Genomic DNA, 18099 nt, shown 5'->3' on the forward strand with positions numbered 1-18099 from the left:
TTTCGTTTAATCTTATTCGCACGAGAAAAGTTGCATCCCGGTAGCCGGTTCGCGAGATCTTTTTTAACCCCGTTCCATGCGCGTGCGCACTTCACTCGCAAGCTCGCTGCCGTGGCCCGCACCCGTTAGTGAAATATCGACACATATAACTTAATATAACTTTATTGTCATTATTATTCATTAATAAATTTAAATTTTCGCCATGTTTAAGTCAATTATTGCTGTGTGTTTGTGCGTTGTTTTAATTGGTGAGTGTTTATTTGGAACATTTAAATACTAAAGTAGATCATAGGATTAAAAAAAAGCATCTCGACTTCCATGTGTTATGTAGGTTTATAGTAACTAATGGTTAAGGAGTTAGTTGGCATAACATTCTGTTTCTTATAAGCATAGTTCTAAAATCTTCGAAGTTTTTAATTTTAAGATCTTCTAAGATCATCAGTAAATTACATAGTATAGTTGTAGTACTAGTAATACTTAGTACACATGAAATTTAAAAAACGGCTGCAAACGCTTGGTTGTTCTGATACTCCGGATGTTCATGGGATGCGGTGATCACTTAACATCAGGTGACTCGCTTACCTATTTATTTATAAACAAAGGAAAATAAATTATTGTGCGTTCAGATACGTTCCGTCGATAGACAGATGTTTTGTTCTGCTGATGCATAAATCTTCATCAGGTCCTCCTACAATTGAGATTTAGGATCAACAAAGCATATGAAAAAAATATAAAATCATAATTACTCGGTCAGATTTCAGGAATCGATGAGTACACAAAAATCCATGCCGCTAAAAGCTGGTCGTAAAAAAATGTGATTTTAATGAAATTGTAACAACTGCTGGATTATCTATAGATAATTTATGATATCAATAGGATTTGACAGGACTTGATATACTAGCAATTTAAAGAAACTAAATTCTCACTTATAGCTTAGGTAAATATGCTTGCGAAAGTGTGTCAAAACACGACTAAACAGCTGAATAATTCCCTATAATAGTTGTCATAGTTACTGCTTCTATACAAAAGTAGAAAACCTTAAAGATTTAAAAAAAAAACATTTTATATACACATAAACAAGGTGTAAATATATATACACATACGCATTACAAGGTGCAATTCAAAGGGGCAATAGCGCCAGCAATTTGGGTACCATGCCCATAAGTGATCGGTTACATAAGTGACGGCTTACGTTTATTGTAAATATTAATTTTATTTTGTAATTATCATTTCCCTAGAAAAATATATTTTTCTTTCGTTCATTAATAAAGAAATAAATAATAAAAAAAAGGTGTAAATGAAAACTAAATATTACTGCACAGGCTTTAGAGGTACATTATTTACTGTCTCTGAGACTTATCTGTGAAACCAAAACGCTAATAGTTCTTGCGTAAACCAATGCCACAGTTTTTACTGAAAGAAATCAGATACTGCCATAACATTACATGCAAAATTAAAATCAAGTGACTCCTGACACTTTATTAGGTCTCGCGTAGTGTAGGTACTATGCGCGTATCAGTCCTTTAACTAAGATAGGGTTGTCACATGTAACACGGAATGTATTGAATTATTTTTTACACCCTTCAACAGTATTTCGTAAATCGGTTACACGTTGTATAGTGCATACCAAAATATAAGCTGTGATAGCCTAGTGTGTAAGGTTTCGGCTCGAGGTTTCACGCAACAACCCTGTAGTGGGCCGTAATGGGTTAGACTTGAGGAAGCTACGGGCTATAAAAATATTTATATAAAGCCATAAATGTACCTGTCAAAGACAAAGATAGACAGTAGATTTGCAAATTCACCCCAGGTAACCCTGACTGGGACATTTAAGATAACACAGATACAAAGGCCTGCGTAGGTACCAAAATAGACCTCGCTTGATTATAAAACAACGGTTAAGACCAGACGAGAACCAGTTCAGACAATTTTGCAAGCGTCTGCTCAACCGATCAAAATGTAACAAAGCGAATTTATTTAACGGCCTCATGGGCCAAAAAGTAAAAGAAAAATGTTAGTGTCCATTTGCTGGGATGCGTTTTGATAGACAATTTTTGAAGCGACTGCTCAACCGATCAAAATATTACAAAGTGTACGAATTATGGGCTAAAAAGTAAGAAAAACAACAGCATAATTATTGGCATTGGTTGGACCAGGTTGAAGTTCATTCTAGGATTGCTAAAGAAAATTACATTTATGAAATTCTACTATTGTGTTTTAACATTTTTTATAAACCCGTGGAAAGCGTTTTTATTTTCTGGGTTAAAAAGAACCCTTTTTAACTCTTCATTCTTTCAGCGAACCATTAGCCAAAAATCTAGTAGATTTGTTGTGTAGTTACGGTGTGATGGAAGTCCAACAAACACACACTTTCGCATTATAAATATTCATGTATTAAAACTCTTACCAGAATTTAGGGTACTATACAACTACAAAGCAATTCCAAATGCCTCCCTAAACGCTCACCAAATTCGTATAAAAAGCAATCACTAGTAAGTATTCTATTGTATTTTTCATTATAATAAACAGTTACGTCTAATTTTTTTTTTAAATGATGACTGAATAATTACTATTTCATATTTATTATTTTAATTATGGTATTTGCTAAACATAAAAGTGGTTATGGGTAGTTATAAAAATTATAACCAGTAGACTATGACGAAAGCGTCGGTCCACCGTCAGCTTTGTTACCTAACCTAGCTGCTACTTATTTTACTTTTCTCTCTAAACTGAATCGACATGTCAAAGATATTCCAGGGTTATGTTTATGGTATATGGTTTTAAGAAAATCTCTGCCAATTATTATTTTTTTATTTAATATGATTTAATTTATTTATTAACAATGTTACAAAGTAACTTATAATTTAATTTAGATTACTTCAAAACACGTCGTCCATCGAGTTTTAGGTATCTAATAATTCAATCTCAAAATTCCTCCCACTTTACTCACATTTTTGTACATTTACAAAAATGTGAGTAAAGTGTTCGTTAGATAGGTACCTATGCGGTGTGGGAAAATCAACGGAGAATGAAATTACATTTTAAATACCTCCTTATAGCAGGTATTTACAATTAATAATAAAAGTCTTTGCATGCATCCAACCGGATTGCCATAAAAAGTTATAGGGCTTCAGTTACTAGCATCATGCATGCACGTTACTTGCAGCATGTAGTGTAAAAGTTATCCTTATAATTTAACAAAAGTAAGAATATAAACAATTCGGTTACTCATTAAGTTCCAGTAACTAAACCATATTTTTAGCTTATTGATAAACATTCTGCAATTCTTTACGATACCATCTTTACTAACACAGTGTTTTTTACCGTCGAACATCGATTAGCTTTTTATATAATACCAGCGGTGCCTCGCAACTTCGTCCGCGTATAAGTCAACATATGCTTTCGTATATATGTCGGTATGTATGAACAACTCTGTCATACATGATTTTATCGAAACTTACTTACGATCACACTCAGCTGAAGCTTTCAAAAGGAAAAAAACTTCGATGGTGAAACATTCTTCACTGGTACAATGCTCCTATTGGTCTTAGCGTGATGATAAGCTTATTAAGCTTTCCTTCCTCGATAAGTAAACTATCCAACACTGAAATAATTTTTCAAAGCGGATTAGAAGTTCCTGGAATAATCACGTTCACGTAAACAAACAAACTCTTCAGCTTTATATATTAGTATAAGATATATTAAATTATATTTTAAACTAGCTGTTGCCCGCGACTTCGTCTGCGTTTGATTTTGTTTTTAAAGTATTCAGTATCGCTAAGCCTTAAATGAGTATAGTTGTATATACATATAACATGTGACTGTCAATTAATTATAGACAAATAATTTACAATAAAATAAAATTGTGACTTTACTTAAAGATCTAAGCTATCCTATCTCTTAAGTTGGACCAGACTGCTCACGGTGTGCCAATTTAATTTAAAATCGGTTCAGTAGTTTAGGAGTCCATCGCGGACAAACATCGTGACAGGAGATTTATATATATTAAGATTATATACGATCTACGGACAGTCTAAGCAGTATTCAAATTAATTTAAATTTGCTAAACCAGTGATAATAAAGAATAAAAACATTATTCTTTTATCGAGTGATCCCTGAGTCCCTGTCGCATATTCTATTCTGCTGCATAAAAATAATGCAATAAATTGAATTGGTACCGCCTATTTGTGTTTTTTACCAATGAATATTAAATATTAGACCGATAAATAGGGCACTATTGTACTGCGTACTATTTTTTTATTTTAGAAAGACCTCTTAATCATCAGGCAATTAAATTAACGCCTATTAATTTGCGTAATCGGTTTGTAATTAACGAAAATAGGCAGGTAAGTCTTTACCTATTGCTTGCCTTAGCTGCAGCTTATGAATACAGAATAGAATAGCATCGTGACTAAAGTGTTACTTTATAACAACTATGTCCAATTAACGATAAAAATGTTTGTGAGAAGCTCGTACTTAAAACCTTTTTGTTAAAGCACCTTTATGAAACTGCATGACATAGGATTTTTTTATATATAGATACACTTGTTTTCCACACGAATTCCTGTGAAGTAACCTACACCATTAGTGTGAAAGGCGGCCTTATTCTTTTCAAAACCCTTTGACCCAAGTATTTAGAGAAAATACAGGACCGCTCGCTTCACGCAATCTCTACCGGTTGTCACCGGGAACATATTGGATGACTTTAAGAGACAGCAAAGCGAACCAATGTACATTATATTTATTTATTTATTCATAAGACACACCAGCAATTAGTTGTAACTACATTCATAAAAAAAAATTATGTGTTAGAATAAATAATTTAATATTAATTCTAATTCTAAATTATATAAATTCAAATTCAAATTCAAATTCAAATCTTTATTTGCGTGATTGCAGGGTAACAAATTTGATCTTATACTAAAACATAATAAGTTACGTGCTACAATCTGCCATTCTATGGCATGCAAATTATAATAACACCTTAATTATAAAATTATTTTTCCAATTTATACAAAATGTCAGAATATTAAGGTATCAAAAATTATGAAATTAAATTACAATGTCAACTTAAAATTAATTAATGTAAAGTAAACCAAAATATAAACCTAGGAATACAATAATTTAAGCCTTTGATTTTAGATATTCGCCTACTGAATAAAATTGATGAAGCATAAGCCATTCAATAATTTTAATCTTAAATTTAGGCAGAGGTATGTCAATTAAAGTATTTGGTAATTTGTTATAAATTGTTATTGCCATACAATAAACATTTCTTTTATATAAAGTGAGGTTTATACAACGGAATCAAAAATAATATGTTAATAAAACTATTTTTTAGGGATCCGTAGTCACCAAATCCTTTGGGTACCCTAATAGTTTTGCAATGTCCGTCTATCCGTCCATGTCTCATGACATGCTCAGACACTTTCAGCACTACAAACGAATACACACTATACGAATGGAACTTTGGCTTCTCATTCGGGGGGATCAAGTTAATTGTGACCAATTAAATATCTCTTGCTTTCAAGGTGCATAAAAACATCGTGAGGAAACCTGCATGCCTGAGACTTCTCCATAATATTCTCACAGTTGGCAAAGCCACAATAGGCTAACGTGGTAAACTATAGCCTTTCTCATTCTGAACGTTGACCAGTGCCCAGTAATGGGCGTAGGTTCATAAAATTATAAAATTATAAATTAAATTATGAATATGTATTACTTTTCACGCCCACATTGGGGATGTTTTTTTTCTCGTCTACCTAAAGGTGTGAGGTGTCTTTGGATAGATCTTCAAAAGAATTGCGGGAGTGTCAGACACTTTTAGAGTCAGGAATCAGTTTGCAAATGTTACGAGTATTTCCAACACATAAATGATTGGTCCCTACGCTGGACGCAAAGGATGCATTTTGGACACTGGGGTTTATAAACCTTTAATGCTAGGTTAATACGAATTCTGGTTTAGGTATTATATCGTATATATATCAAAATAAAAAAGTTCAAATATTTTGCTTTACTTAATAAATATGTAGTGTAATAAGTGTGTAACCTATATTATACATACGTGTACCTAAGATGTAGTCAAAACGTAGGTACGTACCTACCTAATACAAAAACTTCGATCGAATAAGCAGTTGTTATAAGCAGGTTGAAAAAGGTTTTTGTTTAATATAACAAAACGATCAATTATTATGTAACACAAAAACCCTATGACTTGCTAATCAAACTTATTAGCTATACTTATTCAGGTTTCAAGTCACGATTTAATCCGCGGCTAAGTCGTGATTATCTTTTCCGCGGTCGTGCATCCGCGCAGCATCATTTATCGCAAAATATCAAAACGTTCAATTAAACTCTTTTGTAGTCAACAATAGTGAAAAATTTGACTGTAACCACGATATTTACCTACTGAGTTTAAAATATTGAATGTATCTTATAAAGATTAATGTATTATGAAAAATTATTTACATTTAAATTCTAAGTGAGATTGGTATTTATTTTCGATAAATAAAACTGCAAAATCTAGTGATCCGCCATGATAGTTCAAACTCCGAATTCAAAATTACGACGTCACTTCTATATATTTAAACATTTTGTGCCGCTTGAACTTAATAAATATTTACAAGTACTATCTATATATCGAGTATTTTGTGATTTCAAGTATTAGTTGTAAGTTTTTTTGTTACCAATAATCTTTAATTACTAAAGCTCGAAGTTGCATAGGACGCGACGACACGAGTACTGCCATGACGACTGGAGAGCGTTTTCGCGGGAAATAATTTTTTAAAATATAATTTGCAATTTATAGTAGCAAATAATATCTGCTTTTTATCTGCTCAAATAAAAATATTTTTTGGATATAGTCGATACCTCCGAACTTTTTTGGTTCATAAATTAGTCATCATGTCTATTCCAGCTAGGTGTTACAATAAGACCATATTTCGACTGAAGACCCGAATAACAACTCAATTGAATTTAGGTAGATAACTAGTTTGTTATCTTAAATTTAATAGTTTTTAATTATTTAACCTTACAAAGTTCTCGTATAAAAAATTAAACATGATAAATTCCTGCAAAGAATTGTCTGGCTCTTTTGAATTATAGGAAATTGAGCTTTATAGGCAATTGGCAGAACCGTATACCTGCCGATTAAAATTTTATGCTACATCAATCAATTAAAATAGCAAATCAATACAATTATCCGGTTTTCAAAAACACTAGCGAAATATGAATCACTCGAAGGCCAAACATATTATAAAACAAAAAAACAGGTAGGTACCTATAAATCGAAGCTTTTCTAAGCTTACGCATCACATACCTATCTTGAATGTAATATTCATAAACATGGAATGATATCATCTTTATTGTGAGAAAAGTATCATCATGATTGTCATCAGCCAATAACGTATTGGCATATGCCCTCTCATAGTATAGACGGTCTTAGAGTATAGACCCAGCATGCTGCTCTAATGCGGGTTGACGGGCTTCAGCTATTAAGTATTACAAGTAAGGTGAACACGGGAGGTGACCCCGCACAAATCTCCGTGCTGGAACAGAAAACATATTACCAGAAAACCATTTGTTTTCAACTACAAGTTAGCCCTTGACTGCAATCTCACCTGTTGCTTACCAACAGGTAGATGATGCAGTCTAAGATGATACCGGGCTGACCTGTTAATATGGCAGTTCTGTTTAATGCCCCTAATCGGTTATTACGCGACATCGCACCGGAACGCTAAATGGCTAAGCGGCACGTCTTTTCGGTAGGGCGGTAACTAGCCACTGCCGAAGCCTCCCACCAACCGGACATAAGACCGTATTATCCGTACTTGGATATGCTAACCGCTAATCGAAAGAGGCAGCTAAGAACACTTAGCCACTTAGGCACTTTAAAGGTAGGTAAATGGAACTGAAAAGCTTTTTACCACTCCGTCTCGAAAATAATTTATGGGCTGGCAAAAACTAAGGTTTCGTGCGCTGCGTATACGGTTAAAGTTTCGATAAAATGTATGACAAAGTTGTTTCCATTTAACAGTTCTAAAAAAAAAACCGCGACAGCAAAAGTCTATTTTTAAGGTTAACTTTTGACGCGGATGAAGTCGCGAGCGATCGTTAATTAGAGGATATAGAGATTGCCTGGCAGTAGATAATGATATGAATGATGAGTAGATAATGAGGATTCAGTGAGGTATCTTTGCATCGTCCAGATTCCCAAGTAAGACTATAGTGTATCGAAAATGCTCCCGTATGTATATCAAAATAACCACCAAATAAATTCATGATCATTGGTTGTAGATCAAATATAATTTAAATGTTTCTATACAATATCAGAGTATCTGACTTCGAATTAAAAATGATATTATTTTGACATTATTATGATAACATTGATATTACCTGTATAATTTAATAAATAACTTTTCAATGCTTGCTCAACAAGATTATGCAGACATGTGTAATGATTGTTCTTGTTGTGCACTATACATTTCGCATGCTTTATAGTAGAATATGGAGGAATGTTATATTATAATAAGACCCTAGCTCATATTCAGCGATTAAAATTTCATTTCATTTCGTTTAATTGGAAACTATGTACCTATTAATTGAAAAATAATTTATTGTAAAAATCCTGATCAATTTAATAAAATATCTGGTTAATATGAATGTATACTTCTCAAAAGTTTTATTATTAGTTTAGTACAGTACAGCTAGTATGTAGATCTATAAGTGGTGATGCAGTCTAAGATGGTAGCTCGCTAACTTGTAAAAGATATGGCAGTTATATTAAAACCCTACTCGGCATTGCATCGTACCGGAACGCTAATTCATTTGGGGGCACGTCTTTGTCGTTAAGGTGGTAACTAGCCACCCAGAACAAAGAATTTAGGGGCTTTATCAAATAAATAAATAAATAATAAATAAATATACTACGACAATACACACATCGCCATCTAGCCCCAAAGTAAGAGTAGCTTGTGTTATGGGTACTGAGATAGCTGATAATTATTTTTTTGTGAATATAATACACATAAATACTTATCATATACAGATAAACACCCAAACACTGAAAAACATTCATGTTCATCACACAAACACTCTCCAGTTGTGGGAATCGAACCCACGGCCTTGGACTCAGAAAGCAGGGTCGCTGCCCACTGCGCCACTCGGCCGTCAAAATGTACGATAATTCTCAGATTTTTACGTACATTTCGCTCTTTGCTTTATAATTGTAACTGTTCTAGCGTGAACAGGCCCTAATGAACTTTTTGTAATAAAAGCACAATAAAACGACTGTAAAATGCTAAAGAATGCCGCGAAAGTTTACAATGAAGTAAAAATTACATGAACAAAGCACGCAATGGAACATGACGATGATTTTAGCAGATTGTAGAGGCATTCGGAATTTTATAATAATACAAAAACCAACAAGACCAACCTGTTCTGTCTGCCACACACCAACGGGCAGGACAATGACTTTTATTACAAGGTACTACCTCAGAACGGCCGTATAATAAATGAACATACTTAGCGAATTATTGAATTAATTTATTTTTTCAATGACTTTATTTTTTAAAACAGAAAATACAGAAACTATAACGTTCAATGACCTTTGTCACTTAGAAAAAAAAACACATTATATTGCAGGTCAAGGTCATATAAACTAGACCATTTAGGAAGACACAATTAAAATATTAAAGAACTTACATAAAATGAAAAACAAGACAGCTATTCATCAATTTCTTAGTTTTAATAATTATTATTTATTATTTAACTCTTTAATTTGGACATTTGGAGGAAAAGTGTCCACCACGCGTCAGGCTAAATGCGGATTGGTAGACATCTTATATCTATGATCACACTAGATATAGAGACCTCGCATAAATATTTCACTAAGTCAACATTGTAACCCCTGACGCAAAAACGACGATATTAATTTTTTTTTTTTTGAAATTTGCATTAATCCGGAATGCTCTTCTTTCATGCATAACGTAGGTATGTGTTTCATGAAAATCGCTCCAAAGTGGCCGGCCGTCGCCACAAAATATTTTTTTTACAATATGTAAGGGCTTGACTAGTAGAATAATGTACACTATATTAAAAGTCGGAGCTTTTGAATTATTAATTTATATTTCTTTTTTTCGAGCCCGGGACCTCGCCAGGAAGGTCGTCACAAATATATATCCAGACATGAACCCTGAAAACATAAATCCTTTGAAATTTTGTTTAAACAAATAACGCCATGTGTGTTATGTGCCTCTTTATCATAGTTTTCAAAGTCGGTACTAAATTGAATCTGGATAGATGACATTATGTAAATTCTTAGTGCTTGTAAGTAATAGCGGTAAGTGCGTCGAAGGTAATGACACAACTGCGAGTAATTTTCTGGTTAGGTAGGTATTCCCGGACGCCACTTGTTAGTTGTCGTTGATGATGATATTAGTATTTGAAAATACGCAGACAAGTAGTTGAATTTGCCATCAGTCATCAATCGTGTATAAGAGTCCACAGCAGCAGGGCTAGCATAGGCAGGAGACAATTATATCCCCGGGGAAAGGATATAAATTTATCTTCTCCCACAGCTTTATCAACTCTCAGAGCACTGGCGCACAAGTGGAAATAATATCCAAATAATATATGTGTATTAATAAACGTGGGTAAACTTCTCCTATTCCATGTTCCAGTGATTTAGCAGGTGGGCACGTTAATTATATCCCTTATCAGAGGATATAATCGGGGGATAAAATTTTTATCTCCCGCCCGTGCTAGCCCTGCTGGACAAAAGCATCTCCCATGTTCCCAACTGGAACTCCATTTTGCCCTTTATCACCACGCTGGACAGACGGGTTGGTGATCGCAGTAGATGGTAATAGTAACACAGGGAACACTGCTGACCGTTCTCTGTTCTATTCCCCAAGGCGCAACGTACGCTCATAGAAAGAGGAGATGTGATGACAAGTGTATGCTGATCTGCCGTCACCACACGGCACAAGAAGTTGTTGAAAGTGTGAATGAACGTTGTGACAATCAAGATCAAAGTTCCTGATGAAGAGCCCGCAAACTAGTGGACGCATATTTCTCCTCACATGTAATTGATCTTAGCTTATGTAGCTTAGATACATTCCATGAGATTTCATTTCGCTACTTTGATGGCTAATGAACTTGAGACACTTAACAATAATTATTAACGAAGAGCAGAGAATAAACCGATAAACTGTAATTCGGCTTCAGTATACATACTAATTACTATACTATACTAAACTAGTGGTGGTAGTCTAGTGATTAGGACTTTGGCTTTACATTCGGGGGGACGAAGTTCGTTGTGACCAATTAAATATCACTTGCTTTCACGGTGCATTAAAACATCGTAACTAATACCTACATGCCTGAGACTTCTCCATAATATTCTCACAGTTGTGTCAAGTCTACAAAGCCACACTAGGCTAACGTGGTACAGCCTAAGCCCTTCTTATTCTGAACGTTGACCCGTGTCCGACACGGAGACAGGATAAAACCAAATTCAATCTTTCAAAGTCGTTCGCTAAACTACATAACACAAACTGGTTTGACTATACTAGATAGTTAGGACCAGCTAAATAGGTACCGTATGGTATTGCCTGTTGAGTATCTCGGTCAGCAGTTAACGACTTGGTGAAAGATGTTGAGTGTGCTAACAAAATAACCTTTAAGTGAAGCAGCAGTCTAATGTAAACCTTACTGTATTGATCTGGAGATCATTATCAATTTGGTTTGATGCAGACATCTTGCACTTCACAAGAGTACCGGCACAGGGTACAGTTAGTGTTTTGACAAGCAAAAACTCAGCCTCGCGGCCATGGACCGTTATATGAAAGTCGAGTACACCCGCTCCTATGCTTTTAACAGCATTTTATCACCAACCAACAAAAATATTGACAGAGAAAACTAGCCCATACCACTTCGACTGAGGAATGAATAATGCCTGCTTTGATTTCGAAAACACTCTTAAACATTTTGTTGTACATACATCACACAACGTCGAAAATGTGATAGGTAACCGATATGTTAGATTCTTGAAATATTCATCTCGAACGGAACGTAATGATCGGTCATTGCACTAGCGATGTCGTGAAAGTATTTTGAGCAAAGATTAATTAGTGAAATTCGACGCACGAATGAAAAAAAGCTAATTAATTGCATGTTGCGTATTAAAATTTTTATGGATTAGCAAGTCAATAATTGCTGTCGGAAATGCTCAATTGATCGATTAACAAATTAAATTAGCTAATATTTAAGCGTACTTATACTTTCGCATGCCTGCATCTATGATAGTACGTAAATTAGTCCAGTAGAGTTTTTAGGTTATTATCTACTTATTACCTAACTCATAAATGTAACTTATGCGTCGTTATCCTAGTGTATGAGACTACGTTTCGGTAAGGCCGAAGTTCTAACCCCGACAAGCACCTCTAGCTACTCGGGGCTATGTGCGTTTCATGTTATGAAATATCACTAAAATTAAGAGGAAAACCGCGAGTAAACAGGAGAATTCGCTTTATAATGTTCTCAAAGGCTTGTGTAGTCCACACTTGACGAACGTGGTGGACTACAGCGTAAGCTGTTCTCATTCTATACTAGGCAAGTAATGGTTATATTATGTCGATTTTTTTTCCAGTACAATTTGTCGCTCGATTGCAATCCCAATCAAACCAGAGAACTTTGTGTGAAATTTGTGACTTAATACGTGTAAATCCAGCCTTATCATCAGGCACTCACTCATTTGTCACTTGCAAGCCAGTTTGTTACTTTTCAGAGACGTGTCTTATCACTGAAAATTAACCCATACATTTGACACATGAAAGCCAGTTTGTTAAAATTCAGGGACGTGACTAATTAACATCAGAAACTCACTCAAATATTTGTCACTTGCAAGCTAGTTTGTTTATTTATGTTACGTGACTCGACGGAGAAAGTGTCAGATATAATACAACATCACATGGAACTTGCAGGCCAGTTTATTTAATTTATGTGGTGTGTGTTTTGTCCACTTGCACTACCCTACCACGCTTTGTAGTAACTAGATTGCTTGCTGTTCAAATGACTTTAGTTCTTAAAACGCTGTAGTCTAGTTGAATGACCCTGTGTAATATCAAAGGCGGTTCAAGCAAACACCGTTCTGGCATATCTGATTATATCAGCGAATATACGATCCACGATGTTTCTGCGTGGCTGTTTGACCTCCCAATGAATATCTATCGGCTGTCTTCGCAGTGACTTACATGTGACGATTTATATGCTAATTATATAGTTAAGTAAAATTAATACTAGTTAAATGGTATATACATACGCATAAATTTTTAACCAGCAAAGTGTGAGCTAGTTTTGCACCCGAAGGTTATTATTATTATTATTACACTTTATTTGTTCACCACACGAAATAAAAGAACTATACAAGAAAAAAGAAACACAATAATAGAAGCAGAATACAAAAGGCGGCCTTATCGCCTAGTAGCGATCTCTGCCAGGCAACCTTAGAATTAGGAAAAAAAGGCGAACAAACCGCAGGAGGGACAAATTATAAAATACATACATACGAATAACTAAATACTAATACATAAACTAATATACACAGATGCATCTTACATATATAATAAATATTTTAAAATAACCTTATAATATATTATTTACCATATAATGAATAGGTACTTAGATAAGAGTTAAGAAATACTATTAAACATCGCCTTCAGTTGGACATATAATAACACTTAACGGCTGTTTGAAATATTGCCAGTGACTTTGACTGCCGTATTTTCTTAGGAAGAGCATTCCACAATTCGATGGCTTGTTGTGCGGTAAAGGAATGTTCATGAAATTTTGTTTTGTGAAAAGGCATACTCAGTGTCAGAGCTCGACACGATCTGAGACCGGATTCATTGAAGGGCTTCAACAAAAGTAAACTCCTCTTTTAAGCAGTAGCGTGCACTTCATACATGCACAGAAGCACTGCATACCCAAATTATTTTATATAACCCATATTGGAGGGAAATTTTGCCATTTTATGCCATGTGCCCGCTTTATGCATACCCTGGTCAGAAACCCTGTGCACGCCACTGCTTTTAAGTAAGTATGAAGGAGTTTTTAAATGAAATAACACAAGCGAAAATAAATGCGGATCCCGGCGACGACGTATAGGAAGCCACTTGAGTTTTTGTCGAAATTCGGAAACGTGATCACATTTGTGTAGGCCAAATATGAACCGAATAAAAAGATTTTGTTAAGTTGGTCTTCGGTCAGATTAAGATAGCTTGCATCCGCATAATCGCGAATAGAGAGAAGGAGAGAATGTGCTAGCGTAACTTTAGAAGGAATTGGGAGAAAAGATTGTCTTTATTTTAGATAAATCTATTAAGTATCTACCTATCTCGTCAAATTATACGACCACATTTAAATAGGATCTTTTGAAGTGTTTAACTAAAACTAGAAAGAATTACCTACATAAGGTAATAAGTGACTATTGAATCCAGTTTGCATACCCAGCTGCCATGCTAAAGACATGACTGCTGGGGCGGATTTGCCCAAAGGTCAGTAAATCCAAACGTAAGTCGGCCTGATATCAAGGGCGGCCAATAGTGACAAAAAATGCACTGACGATAACAACAAATAGCTCACAGTAGCTAAGCATTCTGAAGGCACTGAGGGCTGGGACTTTAGGGCAGCCATGACTGTCATTTGTCATGGCGTTACGCTAGGTAGGTACCGATCGTAGGTACTTATTAGTCAAACGACTTAGGTTCTTATTTTCGTCCTAAATAGGTAATAATACATAATCAAAAAAAGAACAAGATTGCTAGGTTGGTGTTTTTTGATGCCATTTATGGCATATTTTTGGACACAATTTTGAAAACAATTGCATACTTACATTAATAGTACTTAACAGTAGGAGCTAAACTATTTATTTGCAAATGAAATGTCCTACTCACGCTGTACATATAACTTGCCCAAGCTTGCCTACGTAAGTTAGGTACGTTTTAATGCAAATTCGATTGGAGCACACCGAAACTGTTGAGATAATGTTTACAAACTTTAATGCGATTGATTACATTGAGACGTAATAGTTATTAAAACATCATTATATAGGTCATGCGATAACACATTGTACCTAAGCGCTTTGAGAAATCTCGTCTAACGTCCCTGTAGCGACCCTGACACATTGTACATGACGATTTTATTTCGTGTTATCATTTACACTCTTAATTATTTCTATCATCATCATTGTCCACATACAGGGTCTCTCCTCTAATTGTGGAGGATTAAGGCCGTAGTCCACCACGTTCAGTGGCGTGCACTTCATACATACACAAAAGCAATGCATACCAAAATTATTTTATATCACTCGTATTGGAGGGGATTTTTTTTCATTTTATGCTATGTACCTGCTTTATGCATACACTGGCGAAAACCCTGTGCACGCCACTGATCACGATGGCCCCGTGCAGATTGTAAGACTTCACACACCGTTGAGAACATTATAGGGAACTCTCAGGCATGAAGGTTTCCTCACGTTGTTTTCTTCCACTGTTAAATCAAGTGATATTTTAAATTGCTTTAATCAAAAACGCACATAATTTATACCGGCCGCCTGCTAAACTCGGTCACCTAGCTATCACTTATTTTATCTACCCTGTACTCATAATTAAATCTACCCTCAAAACACTGGATCACCAGCAGGATGATTACGTATCTCGTGACAGCAATGCGACAGGCGTAAATCTTGCAATCACTGCTGTCAAACGTCACTTGTTTATTTATTGTACGGAAAAGTTATAAAGAAGAGATAAAATAGTTAGCACCTTTGATCTCGTGGTAGGTAAATGTCGACAGACAGCCTTCCCTAACAATGCCAGTAAGTGTGTTTCCACCAACGCGTAAAGAAGAAGTTGGCGGCGTTGAGCGTTGTAGCGGGCGTATTTCCAATGCGAAGATATTAACCGACTAGAGCGAGGCAACGATGCCTCCGAGTTGAGTTAAGAGAAAAGTTTATCGTATTTGGTCATCAGCTGAGTACTTATAGAAAAAGAAGATATACATCCGATTACTTATTTACGAAAAAATCTCCCCTCCTCTCTTCTCATCATGGTAGGATTTTTGTTTATATCTCTATCACTCTCTATCTCACATTCTGTATGGTCGCTTCTTCATTACTGAAGATCGTGGTCTTTGTTAGATCTCAGCTAAGAACAGTTCAATTGTTTTTATAGGCTTATGTAGGAAGCCATTTTGTCGTTGGTAGGGAATCAGCACGAGTAAGAACTCTGTGTCAGCACATCTCGTTAATGACCAGCCTCTAGATCTTTTGCTTTCGGTGTTGCCAGTAACGATAATTTTTTATCTATTCTTCCCAAAAAAAATGTTACATATATTGTAAAATTACTGTTAAACAATTACAAATACATAATTCAAAGATGGCAAAACTGTAGAGTAGATAAAACCTTACGTCTTATCATCGTTGAATATTCTGCGATCTGATATTTGGAACCCACCCTGTGCGGTCTAGTGCAATTAAAACAACGTATTTTTAAGCTTTATTTGTGAATACGAGTGTATAAATCAGTATCAAATTTCTTGAAATAAAAAAGTAACCTTAAATTACCTTTTCAGAGGCACGTCCGAAATGGCAATACCTACCAGCAGTGCCTGGTTACGTGCCAGTATACATTCGCAACGGAGATACACCCCTCGAAGAAATCAACCCTGAACTTGCTGAGGCATTCCACGGTTTCCCAGCTGGACGCAGTGTGGGAAAACAGGTTGACGCCGTACCTGACACCCCAGAGCTAGCGGACCAACCGCAGTTCGACGTAATCCCCGAACCATCGGAATCCAATGAAAAACGCCCTTACGGAAAGAAACTTCTAGAAAAGAAGAAGAAAGCCTCCTTCGACATAGTGAAGCCGGTGGAACGTAGATAAGTCTCTATGTACTTAATTTAGTTTTAAATTAACAATGGAGATGATTTTTGCTATGTCCACACTGGGCTGGTTTAACTTGCACTTACCGTCGCAATTTTAAAGACGTTAAAGCCATGAAACCTGTTTTAATGATAATGCATTTGTAAGGCTGAAAGACATCTTTAATATACAATGAATTTCGACACTTCCATGCATTAATTGCCGTAACAATTATTCTAGAATATTACGTGAAATACTTATTATCGCTAAGTGGAAAAGAACTCAAATTACTCTACAATGTTACTTTTCATTCAAATTCAATTTGGAATCATACACCTATGATATTATAAAATCGGGGCTCCGGCCCTATGATTTTGTACTTTTTATTCCAAATTTTAAGTTTATCTTATATGAATAAGTTTTTAAAATAAAAAAAATATTCGAAAAAAAATGCATCCCATTTTCGTAATCTGTATGAAAAACAATATATTATGTTATTGACATAAGGAAAGAAATCGAATATGTATACACTTATTCTATTTACTTAGACGCACAAAAATTAACACAGTGTGGACATAACTTAGGAGTTTGATATACGATCATCAAACTCATTCTAAGCTTGCCAATTAGCATATACTTACTGTTATTTATTTTTAAATAATGTATTTATAATATTAATTTTGCTACGCATTATATTACATGACCTGTAAACTTATTAGCGATTAAATATAATATAAATAATTTTGTCTGCGTTTTATTTTTTATCTCTGGTAAAACTTTATACGGCGTAGTATGAAAGATAACAAATGCTTAAAATAACAAGTGATAATGTAAAAATCTTAATGAATGTAAGAAATGTTTTTGTTACGCCGACCTAACGTTATTATTTTGATCGTAGTGGGTTTAAATTTAAATATTTAATAGGGAGCTCACATACGCGTGTTGTATATAATGGAGATCTATAAACCTGCAAATAGCTTTTAATAGGTAGCATTAACCTATTAACCTCCGATTGCGGACAACTTTGACCTCCCTGGCGTATTGTTGAGCTCTGTGGTCTTATTCAAAGCGGGCGCAATTAGAGAATTAATTTTTTCTTTAATTTCATTGGATGGTGGATGGATGGATGGATGGTCTGGTGGCGTCGGCCGTGGCTATTTACGTTGTAGTGGCGGTT

General features: G+C 35.0%; 1 protein-coding gene across 1 annotated transcript; it reads left to right on the forward strand.

Annotated features, from left to right (window-relative positions):
- The first annotated feature begins 95 nt into the window (after positions 1-95).
- On the forward strand, positions 96-17666 carry LOC120629361. Its single transcript, XM_039898292.1, has 2 exons — positions 96-248; positions 16633-17666. The coding sequence occupies exons 1-2, from the start codon at positions 203-205 to the stop codon at positions 16941-16943; spliced, it is 357 nt and encodes a 118-aa protein (XP_039754226.1). The 5' UTR covers positions 96-202; the 3' UTR covers positions 16944-17666.
- The last annotated feature ends 433 nt before the right edge of the window (positions 17667-18099 follow it).

Source organism: Pararge aegeria, chromosome 2 (genome assembly GCF_905163445.1).
Source record: "Pararge aegeria chromosome 2, ilParAegt1.1, whole genome shotgun sequence".
NCBI lineage: Eukaryota > Metazoa > Arthropoda > Insecta > Lepidoptera > Nymphalidae > Pararge > Pararge aegeria.